Source organism: Polistes canadensis, unplaced genomic scaffold, assembly GCF_001313835.1.
Source record: "Polistes canadensis isolate GaletaPanama2010 unplaced genomic scaffold, ASM131383v1 scaffold_105, whole genome shotgun sequence".
In the NCBI taxonomy this organism is placed as follows: domain Eukaryota; kingdom Metazoa; phylum Arthropoda; class Insecta; order Hymenoptera; family Vespidae; genus Polistes; species Polistes canadensis.
Window position 1 is genome coordinate 26,609 of NW_014569652.1, and position 22,750 is coordinate 49,358.

At 31.6% G+C, this 22,750-nt stretch overlaps 1 protein-coding gene across 1 annotated transcript in view; it reads left to right on the plus strand.

The window, feature by feature from the left end:
* Window positions 1-17,194, plus strand: part of LOC106787560 (B-cell lymphoma/leukemia 11A) — a 35,601-nt gene extending 18,407 nt beyond the window's left edge. Inside the window, exons 2-3 of the mRNA XM_014749997.1 lie at window positions 3,501-3,950; window positions 14,264-17,194. Of these exons, the coding sequence (XP_014605483.1) occupies window positions 3,501-3,950; window positions 14,264-16,443 (2,630 nt within the window). The 3' untranslated portion in view covers window positions 16,444-17,194. The remainder of the gene's footprint in view (window positions 1-3,500; window positions 3,951-14,263) is intronic.
* Window positions 17,195-22,750: the final 5,556 nt, after the last annotated feature.

The following is a 22,750-nucleotide window of genomic DNA, read 5'->3' on the forward strand; positions in this document are numbered from 1 at the left end:
ATATATATATAGACTACAAAGCAACCCTCTTCTATCATATGTCGTAACTTTGTCCAAGCTTCGAAAGTGGAATCGATTATATTCTCAAGATAACTGGTATAGTTATATATGTCTCTCTCTTTCTCTCTCTTTTGTTTTATACCAACACACATGTATATTAAATATTAGAAGAATTGTCTCTATACTTTAAAATATTTTTCTATCAATTTCTACATATTCTATCCACAATCATTTACAAATTATTATTATTATTATATATTTAGTTTCAATTCAAATCCTGTAAATAATTTCAAACTTTCAATTATTTTTTTGGTCACCTGAAAAGTAGCATTGATACGATACATATTTATTTATATATTTATACGTTTTTGAAAATAATATATTAACGAAATAATATTCATACATTACGTAAATCGGCACGAGAAAACTTTCCAAACAATCAAATACAAACGCGATAATATTACACTTTTTAATTTATATTATTAAATATCAACTAAAAAAGACAAAAAAATTAAGAACCAAATAAAATAGTATACAAAAAATATATGTAACATTATAAATATTTACCCTAAAAAAAACACACACACAAATAATAAAGACTCGTTATAATTCAATTATCCATTTCGACAAGTTCTGATAATTCGGTCTCACAAAAATGATAAAAATTACGATAAAATGTAAACGCGAATACTTATTCGTATAAAATAAAAAATAGATAAAAATGTGTGAGTTAAATTTTCTTATATACAAATGAAGAAGAAATATACATATATACAGAAAGGATAATATAGTTATCTTCGGATGTACTTCTTCAACCTAATCTTAAAAAGTACCTCAACCCTAGGTAATTCATAGGGTAGTTCTAGCGGTCGTACCGTTGGTAGCCGTCGCTCCAACATCGTTTTGGTCCAACATCTGCCCCCGAAAAAACAAAAGCCCATTGTCGCTAACGACCGGTCGCGCGTCTCTTGTTTCTAACCGAGCGCTTTTGAATCGTAGGCGAATAACGGGCCCGAAAACCCGTCCGTCCGTCCGTCCGTCCGTCCGTTCGTCCGTCATCCATTCACTAGATCCAAACGAACGGCCATCTTTTTTCTTTCGTCATTTTTATACTCTTTCTCTCTCTCTTTCATTCTTTTTCATCCTTTTCACATCCCCCAACACAAATTTTGTTCTTCCCTTAAGAAACTTTTCTTTCGATTCGCGTGCCTTGTGACCGATGTATCTTTTTCTTATGGCGTTTATCACAAAATCATCTTTATCTAATTCTATTTTCCTTTTCTTTTTCTTCCGTTCAGGAATGAACGAATGAAAAGAAAAGGAAAAAAGATGAAAAAAAAAATGATTAAGATCTTATACTCTTCTTTCACGTCAAAGTACGAGTACTTTTTCTCTCTCTCTCTCTCTCTCTCTCTCTTTCTTTCTTTCTTTCTTTAGGTTTCCGGTGAAAGAGGAGAGCTATCTTAAGATGATATTTTTTTTTTTTTTTGAAAGAAGTATGTCTGTGTGTGTGTGTGTTTGTGCGAAATCTTCCCATCTATAAGAGATCTTTACGATCTTTATTCAAATTTTCTATTTAAGAATGAGGTGTAATTCAAGAGTATACCACGTTTAACGTTCGATTTAATATTCTTCTGATTTTAACCGCGAGATAGAAAACGAGAGAGAGAAGGAGAGAGAGAGAGTGAATGAGCGAGTGAGTGAGTGAGGTAAAGATGGGAGAGAGGGAAGAACTGTAAAACGAAACGAGTTTGCGCTTTGGCCAATGGTCAAGAGAGCTCCGCCCAGAAAGAATCGAACCGAGTTGGCGCACCTAGGAAAGGGTAGGGAAAAAGGGAAGGTAGAGTTTATGTCAAAGAGAGAAAAAGAAAGAGAGAGAAAGAAAGAGAGAGGGATAAAGAGAGTAAGAATAAATGATAAACAAGTGGGAGTATAATGAGAAGTATTTAAAAAGAAAAAAAGAAAAACTAGAGAGAGAGAGAGAGAATGAGAGAGGAAATAAAAAATGAACGAAAGAACAATGTTTCTTTGTCTCTCTCATTCTAATCCACCTTCCCCTCCACCCCACCCCCACCTCCGTAAAGAAAAAATAAAAAGGGAAAACGTTCTTGATGGTTCAACTAGGAAAAGTAAGTGAGATCGAAGGACAGAGAAAGAGAGAAATAAAAAAAAAGGAAAGAAAAGAAAATATCTAGAGAATAGCATCGAAATGGGCAGAAAGAGTGAGTGACAGAGAGAGAGAGAAAGAAATGGAAAGAGTTTTTCTTGTTTTCTCGACGAGCTGGCAACCCCATCCGGATGGATATGGATACTTGACTCAGTCGGAGGGAAAGATCGATGTATGAAACTCTTGCCAATCTCTATGTTAATGTCCCAGACTGTTTCTAGGAGAAATCTCTTTCGGTAGTCTCTTAGAGGACACTTAAAAGTGAATTGTTGCGTCTGCGGTTGACCTCGGGACACCATCTGACCCTTCACCATTAGTAAATTATATGACCTATTCAATATGAAAGTGAATCCTTTTATCAATGCTCGAGAAAAAGATACTTTTGTATTAATCTTTATTTATTTTTCTTAATATAAATTAAGAAAAATTAATTCTTCTTTATCGATTATATTTTTTGCAATAACCAGCAATGAAAAATCGTTTATTTTACAAGACGAACGTTCGTTCCTGTTTTTTTTTGGGGGGGGGGATATTAATTAGCAGTAGGATTGTATAAACGTTCTTTGAAATATATTTGTAATTAATTTACAATATTATTTTTTTTCACTTTTCTTTTGTCGAACTTGAAAAATTGTAGATTTTTTTTTAAACAATAATTTTGCGATTTACTTTCTTTATATATTAATTATCTTGATTAAATTTAAATTAATTTGTATATTTAACGTGATATCGAATTGTGAAAATTTACAAATTATCTTCCACGATATATTATCTTGATTAAATTTAAATTAGTTTTTTTTTTTCCAATAAAAAATGTTATCATTTTTTCTGTAAGAATCATTGATTCATTTTCCGTATAATATATTATTTATCTCTAAGTTCAAATCAATATTTTAAATAAATTAACAATATATTTATTATATTTTCTGCACAAAAAGAATCGTTCATTAATTTAATTAATCATAATGGTTATATTCTTAATAATAAAATTATTTTTTAATAATCATTATACATCTAATCAAAATCTTAATGTTTAACTTATCAAATGAATATTTCAAACANCTCCCACAAACACCCCCCACCCCTTCGTTTTTATTCCTTTCAATATCCAAAGTATAATTTGGAATTGTAATTGAATATGTTATCATACAAAAATATAATTTATTAAGATAATAATCTTATCTTTCTTAATAATAATATTCTTAATGGGGTATCAATCAATATTGATTATATTCTTAATATATATATAATTATACATTTAATGAAATAAATATTAAATAAATTAATCATATTTTTTATATATTGACGTATATATATATATTTCTTTTTATAGCGGAAACTTCGCAAAGTAGTACGTCCCCAGACACCGTCCAATGCGGAGGTTGCAGGGCGTCCTATCCCCTTGGCGAGATAGTTCGTTTCATCGAGCACAAGGTCAACCATTGTCGCAGTACTCTCCAAGGGTGTCATAGTCCTCCGGCTACGGCAGCACCAGAGGACTCCGATCCTGAGGACGCTCTTGCCCTTAAAACTACGGATCAAGATTCGAAACTTAATTCGGTACCAAGTATTTCCGCACCTATCAACAAAAGGGGTGGTAGACTTGAAAGTCCACCTACGCCTCAGGGTACAGCACCGGATACCGGAAGTCCGATCGAGCTTAGAGCTAGTGCAAGTTCGACGCCGAAAAGACGAACGGAGGATATCGACGATGACAAGGAAGAAATTCCTAAAAAGCAAAAAACCGAGTCTGTCGATGCTGACACCAACACCGTCAATTCCGGTAAGAAATATTTTACATTTCTATCACACTTTTTTTTTATCCTATCTTTCATTCCTCCCTTCTTGATACATACTATCATTCAAGATTATATATCACGTGACAGATTTATAAAAAAATAATCGAGTTTAATTTTCGATAATAAAAATTGTCCGATGAAAAGTTCTTTTCTTTTTTTCGGGAATAAATAGGAAAATAAACTTATACGTATGAAGGAAGTTATTGTACGTCCTAAATTACTAATACACGGACACTTAGGAATTATCGATAGAGAAGCGAAAGGTAAAAAAAAGTTTCGAGGGTTTAAAGTACGTTCATGATCGGCCATCTGATGTCGGACGTGGTCCAACGAACACGAACAATGTCGATGCGGTAGATTCGATTTTTGAATTTAAAGCGCCCGCTTTGAGTTCGGGGTTGAACCTGCCTCTATACCCCTCTACACCCCTCCGCAAATCATCATCTATCCCTCCAAAGGGGTCACATCGTTGCATTGTCGATAGGTTTAACGCGCGGGTGTTCACATTTCATTGAAAAACCTTTTTCTTTCTTTTTTTTTTTCTTTTTATCTTTATTTTACCATGTTTTTTCTTTTTTTGTATATTTTTTCTATTCCTATTGTCATACGTTGTACACACGGTTTACATTTTGTTTTTTTTTTTTTATGATAAGGGAAATAGTATTTATTGCTTCTCGTATTTGTTGTTGTTCGATATTGTTGTATAGAAATTACGTTTATGGTTTTTGATTTTATAAATTTCTTTATTTGTCTGTTTGTGATAGATTTTATTTATATATCGTTAGGGAAAAAATTATACAAAAATTAATATATTTTGATTAATCCATAAACGTATAATATCTATAATTATTTTTATCTTAATTATTATTATTAATATCACAATTTATTAATATATAATTAATCCTTTTGTTTGCACTCTCGGAATCATTTCGTGGGTTATATTTTTCAACAAATCGACGGTATTTTCTTAAAAAAGTGTACACATAAGAATCTCGTGTCATATTAAATAATTTAATTAAACTTATTTAGTTTTATTTATCAAATGAATTTTGCACATTTATTACGATACTATTATAGTGTGAACTTCATTACTTTTACTATATATAATATATCATTAACACATCTGATCAAAATCTTAACGTTATACTTATCAAATGAATATTTCAAAAACATTTATATTATACAAATAATTCTATTATATTAATAGTAACAAATTATGAACACATTAACACTTATATTCTGAATGAAACTTTTACCTACATACTTAACCAACAGATTTCTATATAAAATTTGAAAGAAAGGATCGAGTTTATCCGGTACACACGACCGACGGATCAACCAAGCCTATCCTTAAAGGCTTCATCACGAAGCGTGAAGCACGCAGCAAGCCAACCAACCAACAGCACCCCTTTCTCCCTTAGCTATCCGTTTTGTCGCAAGAGTTAACCCCTTTTTTCGTAGCAGAACGCGAGTGAAGCTCGTGCCCGTCCTGGTCCCTTATTCCCTTATTCCCTGTATCTATACACACATACTAGATATATGTATAAATCAAGTATACACATGTATGTATATATACATATATATATACAACAACATATACATGCATATATATATATATGTATATGTATATTCCTTGGTTCTGCCCCTTTCGTTGTCTTTTTTGTCAGAATTTTTTGTCACTTTACAAACCGGCCAACTCGAAAGCAGCCTAATTAGAATCTTCCTATTGTTTGGCCACGTGGTACGCACGAGCCATTCATCTAACGTTCGTACGAACGTGCCTGCGTACGTGCTGCTTGCTTGCTTGCTTGCTTGCTTGCTTGCTTGCTCGTGTCAGAGTTTTCTTTCCTTTCCTTTTCTTTTCGTTTCATTTTGTTTCGTTTCGTTTCGTTTCGTTTAACGCGCTGCATGCGGCCCAGGTAAGATCAACCGATGACAGCAGGACCCTGATTATCGTCATCGTCATCGTCATTATCGTTCTGGTTTTCATCCCTATACCTATTCGAATTCATTAGACCATACCTGTTATCGATTAAGTTTATTCTTAATCATCTGTCTTTTGAAAATATCTCTAACGTTCAAATTTCATCAAATTTTTATCCCCCTCCTACAATTTGTTACACCCGATATAAGTAACTATGATGAATTATATTTATAAGTGTATAATTAAATAACATTTTTTTTCTTCTCTCGGATAATTAATTTGGAAAATATATATTTAAATAGTTTTGAAACTTATATTAGATGAAATTTGTTCGATGGATTGCAAATGCAATTATTATTTCTTAAATTAATTTTTAACAATTCGAACGAGTTCTCAATTAATAAAAATATTATTCCGTTTGTATATATTAAACATTATTCATATCAAATATAATATTATAGATATGAAATCTTAATTATAATATTACAATTGTGCGAATTCAAGACAAAAATGAATTTTATTATTTATACTCAAAATAATATTCTCATCGCATATAATTGAATAATTATATAATTTCTCACAATTGTCTTCATTTATATTATAAATATTGTTTTCGTTCGTCTAATTCGATCATTTGAAATATATTGATAACAATATATCCATTTCAATCTCACAATTGAATTGCAAATAACAATATCAATATTAATAAAAGAATAAGCAAGAAAGAAATAAAGAAAGCAAGAAAGAAAATATGTTGGGATAGATTCGAAGAGTTGGAAAAATAAATATATATCTATATATATAGCAGATAGGGAAGTTAGCAATGAGAAAAGAAGGTTTCAGAAAAAGTGGTTGGGGGTTGGGTGTTTTGGGGAGGTGGGTGGTGTGAGAGTAGAGAAAGGAAGCGATAATCCGTTGGAATTGACACCAGAGAGCGCTCTGGGTGAGATGCAGATTTGATCTATCTGTCACGTTTGTCTGGAATATTAATTCTCGTCGTAGCGGGTGAGGTTTTTCACCCAGCTGCTCTTTATGGTTTCTTTCCGACCCCTTCTTGGTCCACGAAGGATTCTCCCTGTTCTATCTATCTCTCTCTTTCTTTTTTTCTTCTTCTTCTTGTTCTTCTTCTTCTTCTTCTTCTTCTTTCTCGCACGTATCCCGTTTTCTTGGACCGCCTGAGGCGTCTCGAGAATTGCTTGCGAATTGGCTACATCCTGATCTCCCTTCTTTTTCCTTCATTTTATTTTCTTTTATTTTTGTTTTATTTTTCTTCTTTTCCCTCTATGTTTTACACCACAACGAATCTTTTAAAACTATATTCTATTTATTTATTTATTTATTTATATATTTTGTATAGTTTAACTCTGATGCAACCACTGATCTTTCTCTTCTCTTTTATTTTCTTTTTCTTTTTTCTTTTAATTTTTTTTCTATGCCCAACACCCACGAACTTTTTTTTTAATATTTTCTATTTATTTAGAATTCTTTTCCTGTTTTTTTTTTCTTTTTTTTTTATACCAAACACGAGGCAACCCTGATCTCATTTCATTTGATTTTTTTTGTTTCCTTTTCGTTGCTTCCACGTTTTTTTATACCGACAAATTCTTTGATTATTCCTTTCTTTTTTTTGGTATATTTTTATTTTGTTTTTATTGAACCCCTTACCCTAATCTCGTCTACCCTTTTTTTTATTATTTTTTTTGTACTAAACTTTGACACGACCCTGACTTTTCTTCTCTCTCTTTTTTTATTCTTCTTTTTTAGTTCTATATTTTGCACCTACGAATCCTTTAATTATTCTATTTTGTTATTTTATCCACACATTAATTTATTTATTTTTTTCACACTGATTCTTTTTTTTTCTTCCATTTTGTAAAAGCACCGATTTTTTAAATCATATTTTATTTATTATAATATTATTTATTTATCTGTTTATTTATATATATTCTTTTGTTTTGACGTCTGGTACGAAGTATTGTTTTTTGTTCTCGTAGAGAGAAATGACATATAAAGGTACAATACATTTATTTTTTAAACTCCACGAAGAAGAAGCTTTTGTTAGAGATAAAAGGCAAATTTAATGGGACCCGGTGGTCCATTCTTGATGTTTGCGGTCGGACGAACGAACGGGCGACATAAAGGATCTGTGAAAGAGAGAAAGAGAAAAAGAGAGGCACTGTTGTCTGACCAATCTTGTCCCTGGCACCGCGTACTGACCGCAAGGTGTACGTTTGCGATCGTACATGGATATTAAAGTTCCATTCGTGAGTTATTCTTTGCTAAAAATAGAAACTTCAAATTTTCAAAGTGATTTCACCGACCGTGTCACGTCAACTCTAATGTCAATTCTTTTAAATTAAATTAAAGGGGAAAAAAATAAATGCGCGTTATTCTAACTTATTTTTCTTTTTTCTCAAATTTTATTTTAATCCTATCAACACACACTTATAAATGCAATTTTAATAATTTATATCACTGTGTTCATTTTTTCCATTTACTTTCTATCAATATAATCTAAATATTTGTATTTTATTTTCGAACGAGTTAATAACGTTATAATATATTCAAAATAAAATATAAATACTATAAATTACATATCGATAGTAGCGCAAATTTTAAAATGGACACATTGATAGAAAGAATTTGTAAAGATCCACGTGACCATAGGTCCCTGATTAAAATCGCCCACAATCTATCCTACCTGGGATACGATACACGATCCATTGCAAGCGCCGGCCCTTTTAAGTGCAACCCTTGTGCCAGGGACAAAGTGCATACGTCGCATACGTTGGCTAATCAATATTTTAATATTGTCACACGCCATTCTGGATTACGATCCTTTGTGTACCATGACGTCACGGGTGGGTGCGAAACCTTTCGATAGGGCGAGACCAGCAGATGGGTTACTGCTTCGATTGTCGAAAAAAAAAAAAACAAAACAAATCTTTCAAATCTTTCCTAATATCTAGATACCTTTCTTATCATCTATTTATTTCATCTTGAGAAATATCTTATTTCATACTTGTAAGAACAACATTCATCAGACCCCTTTTTTGTTTTTTACACACATACGAAAGAACAAAAATATTTTTCAAAGTTAAATATTAATTTAATTATCGATATAAAAATATATTATTAATATAAGTCTCAAAGGGAATTTTAGACGGTTAATAAATCTTATGAACAATTTATTTTGAACTAGTTGTACGTTTCGTCCCTTACTGGGGACTTCATCAACAACTAAAAAATTTTTTTATTATGACTTGTTAATAAATATAAAACATTACAATTAATTTTTTACCTTGATCTTTACAGTTTACGTGTCAATACATATTATCTTTTTTACAGAGTCATACATTTCAATAATACTTAACATATTACAATACAATTTTAATCCTAAACACCTTATCTTATCACACGTAATCAAATACTTAAATATTAAGTATTGAAAAATGTATTTTTAACAATCTTTCGAGTTCCCATTTGAAAATGTAAAATTTAATCGTGTAATTTACGTTTAGATATTTGTATTTATTATTTAAATAATTGCACTGAAAAAAAATCAATCGACAAATAGTAAAGTACGCATATCTGCATACAAACACATACATATATATACACATATAGAAAATATTTTTTAAACTATTACAAAGAAAAGACAGAATTTCACTCATCTTTCGAATATGTCACTTTACGATCACCCTTACATACCGATGCAGTTGTTGCTCGTTTCGTATGAAATCTTCCGTGAAAGGGTTAAAAGGAAGTATTCGAAAGGATGACCATGGCTCTACTTGTCGTTAAACAATGGTATATTCCAAACGATTTACTTCGAAACGTCGGCCTGGCCAATTTGACGGGCAATTTCTGAAGAAAATCGGTCGGTCACCATTCCAAAAGATTTCTTTCTCTCTTATACTATTTCTATGTATGGAATACTATACTTACCTATACAACGTTCTTACCATCTAATAGTTTTCTATTTCTATTCAATAAAATCCGATCAAAAAAGTAACTCAACTTTTTCTCTAGTAGCATAACTAAACATATTGAATTTTATTCATATTAATTTGTTAATTAAATATCAAATATTAAAACGAGATATATTTAATAATGTAAATTATAATTTTTGCAAATGAAAGTTATAATAAGATTTACTGTTTTACACTACTAAATGTAATATAAGTATTGTAATATTTTAATAGTAATCTTTTTATAAAGTATTCTTTTATTATTATCTACAAATTATTTTATTTAATATATAAACTAATATTATATTGGTAATTATTAAAATTCTTCTTAAAAAGATATAAATTTTGGTACAGATCTCAAATATTATATGCAAAAACTTAATATATTTCCTTATGATTATATTAAAAATTCTAGAAATTTGTATAATATCAAAATATTCAAGTAAATTATATTATCAAATATAATGAATATAATACTATAATCAAATAATTAATTAACACGTATAAATATGCAAATAAAATTACGTTTAAAGTATAAAATACAGGATGAATGTAATTTATTATCTTAATCGTGTTGAAGACTATATATCTATCTTTCGAGAGATAAAATAAGATGAAATGATTTTTGACGAGATATATTATATTTCAAGGAGTCCAGTAGCCATTTACCAAGTCACAAGAGATGATCATGAAAAAAAATCTGGGGAAAATAATCCTAAAGGATGGGCAGAAAGAGAAAGTATGGTGTTTGCATATGAAAAGGACCCGCACTTTAAATCGATACACCTTTATTATATACCATAGAAATATACTCGCTTATCTTTCCACCACCACAGTCACCACCATCAACGTCCTTTTCTTTCTTCCTTCCTTTCTTTCTTTCTTTTCTTATTTTACTTTTCTTTTTTTCTTACTTACTCTTACATACTTCCCCGAGGGAAAGCGGCAATATTTTCAACTTCCGGAAAAGAAGGAACCTCCTGTCTTGAGGGTTTGAGAAAGTGGGGGAAGGGCGCCTAACGCCCGCAGCGCCAAACAATATTCTAAATTTTCACGCTTCCCATTTTTACGACCTTCCTTTTCTTCCTGACTAGTCCCTTTTTATTTTCTCTCTCTTTCCTCTCCTTTCCTTTCTCATTCCAATTTCTATTTAGTCCAATTTTCAACGCTAATTTACCTCCTATGTTATACCCAAACATCAATGATTATGAATGACTCGTAGAAAAATTTTTCTTTAAAAATAAAGAAAAAAAGTCAAACTTTTTACCTGCATTTAATTCGCTAAACAAAAGGATCTTCCTTTGTCCGTAAAGAAAAGAAAAGAAAAGAAAAGAAAAAAAAGAGAACAAACCTTGGATCTTCAAGGAGGATAATTATTTACACAATTGATCGCAATAAATGAATCATGATAATGACGAAATTCTAATCTCCATGGGATGTGTTTTCTGTAAATGGTTTTTCCAAGAACTAACGAATGAATTAAAAGTTCTAGATTCAATTCATCTCTCAGTAGTGAAAGGTTAGTGAAACATCGTGGAATAAAAAGAACAAAAAAAAAAAACAAACAAGAAGAAAAAAGTGGAGAGGAGAAGAGAGGAGAAAAAAAAATATTCGCTACGCCCACCATAGGACTCGTTATGCCACTTGGCACCTTGTTATAATGCTGCAACGATATATGTGTGTCCATTGTGTGTGCGTAACGTATTCATGAATCCCGTGTCTCTGACGTGTACTCGATAAAACAAAAGTTTCTCGAACCGTCAAGCATCAATCTGTCTGTCTGTCTGTCTGTATGTCGTGTCCTGTACTGTCCTGTCTCATTCGCACAAAGCTACATTAACATTCGATTAATAAATAAGTCAGTATGGCAAGTAGGTGAATTAATCGTTGATACTTCTACGAGTTTCTAACGAGTACGAGGCTAACATCTTTCTTTCTTTTTTTATTCCTTTGTTTTGTTTATATATATATATATATACAATTTCGAAGAATAAGAAGAAGAAGAGGAGGAGGAGAAGAAAGAGGAAGAGGAGGAGGAGGAGGATAGTTGTACTTTAAGGTTAACGAGGGTGAACTTAAAAGAGATTAAAAGAACTCGTAAATCTCGATTCACCGAACGCGTTCTGCTTTAAAAACTCGTTCGACAATTTTCTTCTATCTTTCTTTCCTTCTTTCTTTCTTTCTTTTCTTTTTCCTTTTCTATTTTTTCTTTTTTATTCTGTCCAGAACGGCCATTTAATTAGGGACCGCTTTATTTTCTTACAAACCTCTTTGTCTCCTACACTGATTTTGCTTCTCGTTCGTTCAGCTAAACATCCTTACATTGTATTCTCTCTCTTTCTCTTTCTATCTTTCTCTTTCTCGTCCAAGAACGACGACGACGACGACGACAATCTTGAACTTTTTAATCTCTTACGAACTTTTTTTCTTCCTTCCTGTATCCACTTTCTTTCTCATTTGTTTCTTTCGAAGATGTTCGTTTTATTTTTTCCTTTTTTTTTTTTTTTTTGTTTTGTTCTGCTTTTCTCTTATCGAGGAAGGACAGACAGACACACTGTATGTAAAAACGAAACACCCGTCGATCTTAACTTCCTTCTTCATTTTACTTATCTCGTTGAGAATGGAAAAAAAATAAAGGAAGGAAAAGAAGAAAAGCCAATCTTTTTCTTCCACTAAAAGAAAAAGTTTCAAGTAAACTTTGACCGGACCTCGGGATTTCAGTCCTCGTATTGTAAATGAAAAAACCATGAGAGAGAGAGAGAGAGACAGAGGAATTTCTGTTGTATTCTTTTTCATTTTTATTTCTCTTTTTAAATGAAAATCAACACGCGTAGGAACAAATTTAGTAGGTTTAAATTTGACCTATTATTATTTCTCATTCGTTGTCACAAATGATAATTTGATCTAACGCATAATAAACTTTATTTGTTTCATTAAATTAACGCGAATCATTTAATCAATCAAAATCGCGAATAATTTAAATGAAACTTTCGATTATAAACTTGAGTTTTGATATTCATAAATTAAAACGTGACGTCTAACGTATCGGTTTTATTTATTTTGATTTAATTTGAAATCTAACATAATATAACATATCCAACAAATTTTTTTTATTGTTTATTTTCTACGCAAAATTTGTATAAGCAAAAAAAAAAAGAAAAAAGAAAGATATAATCGTCCAATAAATAACATCTATTTATCACCTATTTCTAAAGCACTTTAAACTTTGTTGAAAAATCATGATAAGTTATAGATAGATCGATCGTCTAAAACGACTTTGCGATAAAATCTTCCGATAAAAAAAAAAAAAAAAAAAGAAGAAAAGAAAAGAAAAAAGAAAAAAGAAAAGAGAAAAAAAAGAGCCGATAAGTGCTTTAACGTCGGCGTAAATTTAAGTCGACTTGCGATCCCCCTTTAACAACATCGTGTGTGTTACGATCGAAGCGAATATGTTTCCGCGGTTATGTTTCGCATTTGACGATGGCTTTTTCTAGTAAGAGAGGGTGACAAAACACAAAATATGTGACGATAAAGACCCCCCCCCCACTCTTCCTTTTTTTCTTTTCTTTTTTTTTTTTATCATCAGAAGGAAGGGTGACTTCAAATTAATAAAAAAAGAAGAAGAAAGAGAGACCACCACCCCGCAAAATGTGTAACTTGGATTCGTTCGAAAGCTATGAGCTATGAAAAATGGGAGAAAATCTGATATTCCGGATTAAAAACATTGAAATTCAAAACCCGTCCCTCCCGCGCTGTCATAAGGGAGGGTTGAGAAGTCGTTAAGGGTCAGTTTCAGCTGCTACGTTGGAACGGCTACCCTCAAACCCACCCACCCCCTCGATCACTATCCACCATCGACCATCCTGCTCCAAGGGATATTATTTTTAAGCCCCTGCAAGGCTAGAACCCGCAATTTGACACAGGCGTGCCGTTTGAATTCAGAATTCAATCGGCAAAGCGGATTTCTATCCCGATTTTCTCAAATTAAGGGAACCTTCGAGAATTTATTGATGTTCGCAAGCGCTCGCGCATCTATGCGTCCAAATATCTTTCCCTTGAGATATATACGATTATTATATTATATCATTTTCTTATTTTTTTCATTACGACAAATAAACTTGAAGAAAATAATACATCGAAAGTAATTGATTTCTTTTTAATAAAAAATATATCGACGATATTTAACAAATCCGCGAGTTATATAATAATAATCTCTTTATATATTTAACAGTGACATAACCTTAAAATAATACAAACATTTTTCATACGAAACGATTTCCTATAACGCGTAACAAACAATATTAATCGCGTTATACAATAATCTAATTAATTGTATATTTATTTGATATTGAAAATAAAGACAAATGTTTAACAAAACAATTGAATTTGTTTCTATTTCCAGAACCAAGATGGCTGCAATGTTCTCAATGCTCAAGACGAGTATCGTCCGCGTGGGAGTTACTTCAGCACGCGCAAAGCGTCCACGGTGCCCGTTTGTATAGTTCGTCCTCACCGTCGACGAATTCCTCGTCGAATACACCAGCACCGAGTCCACCCACGCCCACGCCAACGCATGCGCATCACCTAAGTCCGCCGAATCACTTGAATTTAAGCGGCAAGTCAACCGGAAGTTCATCCGCAGCTAACAGTTCAGCTGGAACGAACACGAGCGGTAGCAGTGGAAGTCGTCAGCAACTTCAAACGTCAGCCTCGTTGGTTGGTGACCCGTTACACAGTTTCTTAAGGCTACCCCAACATTTGGAGAGAAGTTTTCCACCTATGTTCAGGCCAGATTTCTTAGCGTTAAACCCATTGGCCAGTTACAGAGGCCTACAAGAATTACAAACGGCAACGAGAAATTTACAAAACCTAGGTGATCCGTTACGCGGTATGGACGGTTTAAATTTAGGTGATCCACTCGTCCGTAGCTCGTTGGATTCTTTAAACAACGCAAGAAATTTAGCAAATTTAGCCGAATTATCTCACGGTCGTGCACTTAGTGCACAGGCACATCCACCACCATTAGAAGCCAACCTGGATTTTTACTCGGCGCGCCTAAGGAGCCTCGCTAATCCGTCCTTAGGCGCGGCTCCACCCAACAGCGGAAATCCAAATCCCAACAGCTCGAATCCTGCACCGCCTAGTGTGACCAGCGTTGTACCGGTACCTTCAACTTTACAAACCCAACAACAACAACAACAACAATCACAACAAAGACCACCGTCTCGTGTACAACCGGTGGTAGAACCACCGAGCCCAGCTACACAAAATCCGGCTAATCTTACGCATAATAATCATCAGAAAGAAAATTCGCCACCGTGTTACAGTCAAAGTCCTGTTGGACATCACAATAATAATAATTCGACGGACAGCGAGAAAACTAGTCCACCGGTAGCCTCAACTCCTATCATTGCTGATTCCGGTTCGGAGACAATTTATGCTTGCGAGGTCTGCGACAAGAAATTTCGATTCCAATCGAATTTGATCGTTCATCGGCGTAGTCATCGAGAGAAGGAGAGACAATATCAGCAAGATGGTGGTACCCAGGATGGGCAGACAGGTCAACAAAATACGAGGTGCGAAGTATGCGAATTAGAATTGTCGAATTTTGCTGAATTAAGGAAACATATGAGGAAGGAACATCAAGAGACGTTAAACGCCGCTGCCAGTCCTCAAGGAAGCGTTGAGACGGTCCCAGACGATGGATCGAGTTGTGATGAAAATATGGATTTGGATGAAGTTGAGGAAAACGATCAGAAAGCTGAAAGAGAAGACATCGAGGAGAACACACCAGAGGATCTCAGTACGACGCAGGGTCAAAGTGGTGAAGAGAGTAGTGGTAGGATCGATCAAAAACCTGACAGTCTGGTCGGTGACCTCATGGAAAAGTTTGGCTTGAGTAATATAGCGCAATATTCAGAAGCTTACAGGCAAGCTCTTCAAGAAAATCATCGTGGTGGTTTCATCAAAACCGAATCATCATCGAATTTAGCTAATTCTTTGAACAATAACAAAGAAAAGGACAGTGCATTATCGCCAACGAACTTTAATTCTTCGACGACAGCAAACATTTTTTCCGGACAAGGTTTTCCAAGATCGTCCGGCCCAGATTTCGGTGGTCTTTGGTTACCGAGTCCTCATTATTTGGAAAACAACGAATTTCGGAAAGCCTCGAAGGCAACCACATCTAGTTTGGCACTTCAAGGCTTACCAAGTCCATTATTGAAAAAAGAACGAAGTGGTAGAAACGATACCTGCGAATATTGCGGCAAGGTATTTAAGAATTGTTCGAATTTGACGGTTCACAGACGATCGCATACCGGTGAGAAACCGTATAAGTGCGAGCTTTGTTCCTACGCCTGTGCACAAAGTTCTAAATTAACGAGGCATATGAAGACACACGGTAGACACGGCAAAGACACTTACAAATGTCGTTTCTGCGAGATGCCATTTTCCGTACCTAGTACACTCGAGAAACATATGAGGAAATGCGTGGTGGTAGTACAACAGGGTCCTAAACTTGGCATGCCGTATCCAGGTAGTCAGGACGAGGATTCTTCATTAAGTACCAAGGATACTTGATCCTGGAATGGAAGTTTACCGCCCATTCCGCCATTGTGGCCGCACAGGCCACCTTACCCGGTTTATTGAAGGGTGTGATTCTTCCATTAGGTCGATGCTATGGCCTTGAAAATCTACCAAAATGCAAAATGAATAAGATAGAGGGTGAAGTCCTCCTTCTTGGTGTAAAGTCCTGTCAAATGAGTCCATCTAAATGTTGATAAATTATCAACAAAAGATCGTTAAGGATGTCCCTTTTCCTATATCGATAGGATCGATAAACCTTGACTCCAGGAGCCTGGAAATGGCTTACAGGACTATGAAGAAAGATGGATTAAAAAGAAGAAAGAAGATTATATCTTCTTCACGAATTCTTCTTGTTCTTTCACGAATAGTAATCTATTCACACATAGATTCAACATGGAAGAAGAAGAATAAGAAGAAGATAAAAGATAACTTTACTCGTATACCTTTTAAAGATCGTTCGTGATCTTTTTGATTAAAGAATCGAGTTAGGTTGGTCCAAGAATAAATAAGAGGATATAAAGAATTTGTTCTTCGTTTCTTCTCGTTTGATTTTGTTAATATCTACAAATGAGAGAAGAAGAAGAATAAAAAATAAAGGAAAAAAAAAACAAATATATTAAGCGAACGAATGGTTACCATTTTGCGAGTCTCAGCACAGCTATATTCAAAATGATATCGCTATAAATAATTATAAATAAGCGTCGCTATATAAATATGCATATATACATACAAATAAATAAAAACGAATGAATAAATGAATGAATAAATAAATAAATAAATAAATAAATGATTAAATAAATGAATAAATAAATATATATGATGCAAATATATACAGAATATAAATATATACATACGTAAATAGGGATTATGAACATAGTGACTTTATTAACGTATTTGAAGATTATTTATTTAATAATATATGTATACATATTGTATAACAATATATATATATATACATACATATGTTCAACTCATGAAAGACCGATCTACAAACAGCCGTGTATGTAATAGCGAGGAAACAAAAAAAAAAATTAACGTAATAAGAATGAGAAGAAGAAACACAAAGAAAAATGGGGGATGTTTTTGTACATTAGAAGACGGCGATCGTCTTTATACGCAAAAAAGTGCGGAATTTTTTTTAGTAAAAAAAAAAGAAAAACAAAACAAACATAAGGAAGAGAACGATATTAATTTTTTTTTCCTGTAATATATCTTTTTTTTCGGTTTATTGTTTTTTGTTTGATCATAAATTCTATATTTTTTGTTTTTTCTTTTTTGTTCTTTTTTTTTATTTTAATTTCCGTTCTTTTTATTTTTACATTTTTCTTTCGTTTAGGGGGAAACAGAAGAAAAAAAAAATGGGGAAGAAAATATTAATAATAATAAAAATAAATAAACGAACACCCACGAACGAACGAACGAACAACAACACAAATAAAATAAAATAAAATAAAATAAAATAAAATAAAGTAAAGTAAAGTAAAGTAAAATAAAATAAAATAAATAATTAATAATTTATTCGTCGACTTCTCTACGATCCTGTTTGTAAATATTTAAACATCGACACTCGAATGCCCTGTTATGAATGAGAATAAAAATATAAAAGGAAAAAAAATGAAAGGAAGGAACAAAGAAAGGTAAAGAAAGGAAATACTAGGAATAATGATAAATAATGATACTGTGAGTACGCGTGATAATACAATATTAAAGTAAAAAAAAAAAAAAAAGAAAAAGAAGAAAATAAGATGACGAAGCAACACGCTCGAAGTATGTGCTACATTCTCTAGTTAATATTATTGTAAGCTTTAGCTCGATCCTACATACGAAAAATGTATTATATATATTATATGTATCTATTATTATAATAACTTTATTATATATTATTGATTATTCATATTTTTAATAATATTATCTTTATTATTATTATTATTATTATTATTATTATTATTATTATTACGAATTATAATTATTAGTTATTATTATTATTATTATTATTATTATTATTATTATTGCGATTGTCAACTATTACGATTATGGTTCGAATGAGAGTTAAGATCGTCGGTCGGGTTAAATTACCCCAAACCAACACACAAACTCCCCTATTAAATTATTAACAAAGATGTTTTTTGATGGTTTGAGAAAATGCCAAAGTTGTTTAGGTTTATCGTTGCTAATATCGTCGCGATCGAGGTGTCTGTCAAAGATTCAATTAATATCATGTGTAAGATTTAAATTAACAGAAAAAAAAAAAAAAAAAAACATATTAACAAGAATAATCAGACGCGAGAAAAATATATTAAACGATGAAATGAAAATAATATTGAAAAAAATAAAAGAAAATAAAAGAAAAGAAAAAAAAACTAAACAAATGATCATGATCGGCACCTCGTTGGCCTCGAAAAAAACTAATTATTAGCGCGTCTTGTTCGTTAATCGTAATTTATTATCGATCGTCGCTCGGATACGGGGAAATAAATCGTTTTTAACGTAAACACGGCCTTCGCAGGATCGATAGATCGTTATCGATCCAACGAAGATCGTTAAAATCGTTCCGAACGAATTCTATTTCAAATTCGAGATTTTCTAACTTCCGCGATCTCTTTTTGCGTTTTTTATCCCCATCCCCCTCCCCCCTCCCCTTCTTCCCCCGCCACGCTGTTCTTCTCGTTTGTTTCTCGCATATTTTTACCCAAGACTGAAGTTTTCGCGGGTAAAGGAGGAAAGAAAGAAAGAAAGAAAGAAAGAAAGAAAAGATCGATCGGACGTCAACCCCTATTTCTTATCCCTCGTTACCACCACCCTCTATCATCGATCCAACTCCCAACTTCCAACCCACAAACTCCCCCAATTGATCCAATCACTCTGTAACCCTTCTATTATATTTCTTCTTTTTTTTGACCTTCCAATATATAGGAAAGATATGGTTGTTTTGGTTCTTTTTTCTTTTTCAAATACAACCCCTGCCCCTTCCCCCTTCCCTCTTCCCCCTGTTCCTTACTAATCACCCACGAAAGACCCCCAAAACGTTTGTTTCCACGACCTCGTTGTAAAAATTTTTCGAAGAGAACTGTTCCTAATGAAAAAAAAAAAAAAAAGTAAAGTAAAATAAAATAAAATAAAATAAAATTAAAGTAAAAGTAAAAGTAAAGTAAAATGAAATAAAATACAATAAAGTAAAATAATATAATATAAATGATATTAATTAAATATATATAAATAAATAATTGAGAAAATAATACACACACACACACACACACACATATTTAGGCAATAAGTTTAAACGATTCTGAAAAATAAGGGACATATAGAAAGGATGAAGAAAAAGAATGAGAGAAAGAAAGAAACAAGAAGAAGAAGAAGGAGAAGAAGAAGAAGAAGAAGAAGAAAATCGAGATATAAAAGTATGTATGAGATTGAATGTATGTATGTACGTACGTATGTATGTATGTATATGTGTACGTTTATCGATTATATACATTTTTCTGTGTATGCTTGTCCATAGTACGCGTGTATGAGTGTGTTTGTTTGTTTGTGGTACTTTGCGAAAAGATAAAAGTTTAAGATTGACAATGGTATATATTCGTGTTATCCAATGATCGAACGATTGCATGTGTGTATATGTTTAAAAATGTGCAAATGCTGTGTCTGTGTGCGTATGTTTATCTGAATCGACAGAATAATATTAACAATATTAATAATAATAATAATATAATAATAATAATAATAATAATAATAATAATAATAATAATAATAATAATAATATTAATAATACTAATAATAATACTAATAATAATAACGAAAAATGAAAAAANTAATAATAATAATAATAATATTAATAATACTAATAATAATACTAATAATAATAACAATAATAATAATAATAATAATAATAATATAAATGAAAAAAAAAAGAAAACTCATATCAGATAGTTCTCTCGATGTTAGACGTGTACGATTCTAGATAAAAATCTCGTTATCTAGTTTAAAAAGTTTGTTAGATTGATTCTGAAAATACGTACATGCCAGGACTTCGGTTTATACGATATTGTAAATAATGGCACTGCCCGTAGTAAAAGGTCCGAAGAGAGAAAGAGAGAAAGAGAAAGATGACGAGAGAGAGAGAGAGAGAGAGAGAGAGAAAGAAAGAATGATAGAATGATAGAGAAAGAAAGAGTGTGAAAGAGAGAGAGAGAGAATAGGAGAGTTAAGGTTGCGAGATTAAATCACTGTCGGATGATTAATCGAGAAAATAAGAGAAAAAAAAGTAACAACAACAAAAAAACAAAACAAATACAAGAAAGAGAAGAGAAAAATAAATTACGAATTAAATTACAACAAAAAAAAAATAAAATGAAATAAAATAAAAGTAAAAGTAAAAGTAAAATTAAAATATAAAGTAATGTAATGGAAAGATAGAAGAAACAGAGAAGAGAAAAATTAATTCGATTGGTTTATCTCGCATAATGGTGACAATGACCATCCTCCTCTCATCGTCTAATGCAATTCGAGTACAATTACCAACGAACGAGCATTTTTTCGTTTGATAACAACGGGAAATAAGTATAAAAATTAAAAAAAAAGAAAAAAAAAAAACGAAACACTAAGCAAAAAATAAATGAATAAGAAAGAATATACGTTTTCGAAATGATGATGATGATGATGATGATGATGATAATGATAATGATGATGATGATGACGATGATTATGTAAAGTAATAAACAAACAGAAATAATATACAATAATACAGTTACTATACTTAATTACGTAAATAAATGTGAAAAATTTATAAGCGAAAAGTAACGAGAAAGAAAAAAAAAAGAAAAGGTAAAAAAGATGAAAAGAAAGAAAGAAAGAAAGAAAAAAAAAAAATAGAAAAGAACAAAAAGTAATTACGTGTGTAAAAAGAATCTATTTAATTTTTTGTTTTGTTTATATTAACGCGAGAATAAGTTAAAGTTTTCTTTTATTTACTTGTTTATTTACTGTTTTATTGAATAGAAGGATTTTATTAATATTTCATTCGATTAACGATCTAATTATTATTAATAACTCTTTTAGTCGCCTTTTACGACAAGCAGGGAATACTGCGGTCTTATTCTTTCCCCCAGAACCGCAGGGGGTTCATTATTATTATTATTATTATTATTATTATTATTATTATTAATTATTATTATTACTTATTATTATTATTATAAATATAAGATTAACAATCGTTGTTTTGAACGAGTGCATTTTCGTTTAACATTAATTTTCACACACACACACACATCGTACGATACGATTAAAGTAATTAATTTATTTATTTCATTCATTTTGGATTAATGATATAATTATTGTTATTCTCATCGTCAGAAAATTAATTTAAATTTTATTTGTTACTCATTATTATTATTATTAATATTATTATTATTATTATTATTATTATTACTATTATTGAGATACGTATTTCAATGAAAACGATATAAGTGAGATGAAAATCATTTGTGTACTTGGTAATACGTCGATGATTCATTCGCTGATGAAATTTTCTCGAAATAAAACGATTCTCGAATGATTTACAAACGTGTCGATTAATGAAATGATTCTCAATGTTTTATTCAAAGGGTACATCGTGAATCATTGCGAATCTCATTTAGTGAGTATACTCCGTCAAATTATTTTCATTATCGTTTTATCGTGTCAATTTGTTTGTTTTTTTTTTTCTTTTTTTTTTTTTTTCAATAGTTTAATTAAAATTACAACGAGATGAAAATAGAATCGATTATCCATCCAATGATCCAATTAATAAATTAACAAGCCTAATATTAATCGTATCGTACGATTAACATTACTGTAAATTACAGTAATATAAACGTAATCGTTAATTGAATTAAATATTAGACGAAAATTAATGAGAAAGTTAGGAAAAGAAAGAAAAAAAGATCATAATTTCTAATAAACGAATGAAAAATTTTAACGTGAGATTTTTAAGAAAAAAGAATTTGTTTTTAATTTTGTTTCAATTTTGTATTATCTCTCTTTCTTTCTTTCTTTTTTAATATCGTTTCTCTCTCTCTCTCTCTCTCTCTCTCTCTCTCTCTCTCTCTCTTTCCGACGTTCTCGTTTTCACTTTCTTGAATTCTTTCATCTTTCTTGTTCAAATTCAACGCACACGGGATCAAGTTCCCTGTATCCACGAATAAACGTAAAAACAACCAAAATAAAAGTGCAATGCTTAAAAAAGGGAAAACAATTACTCGCGTAATGATCGGCCTTGATATAGGATGCACGACCGAAAAAAAACAGCAATAAATTATTAATT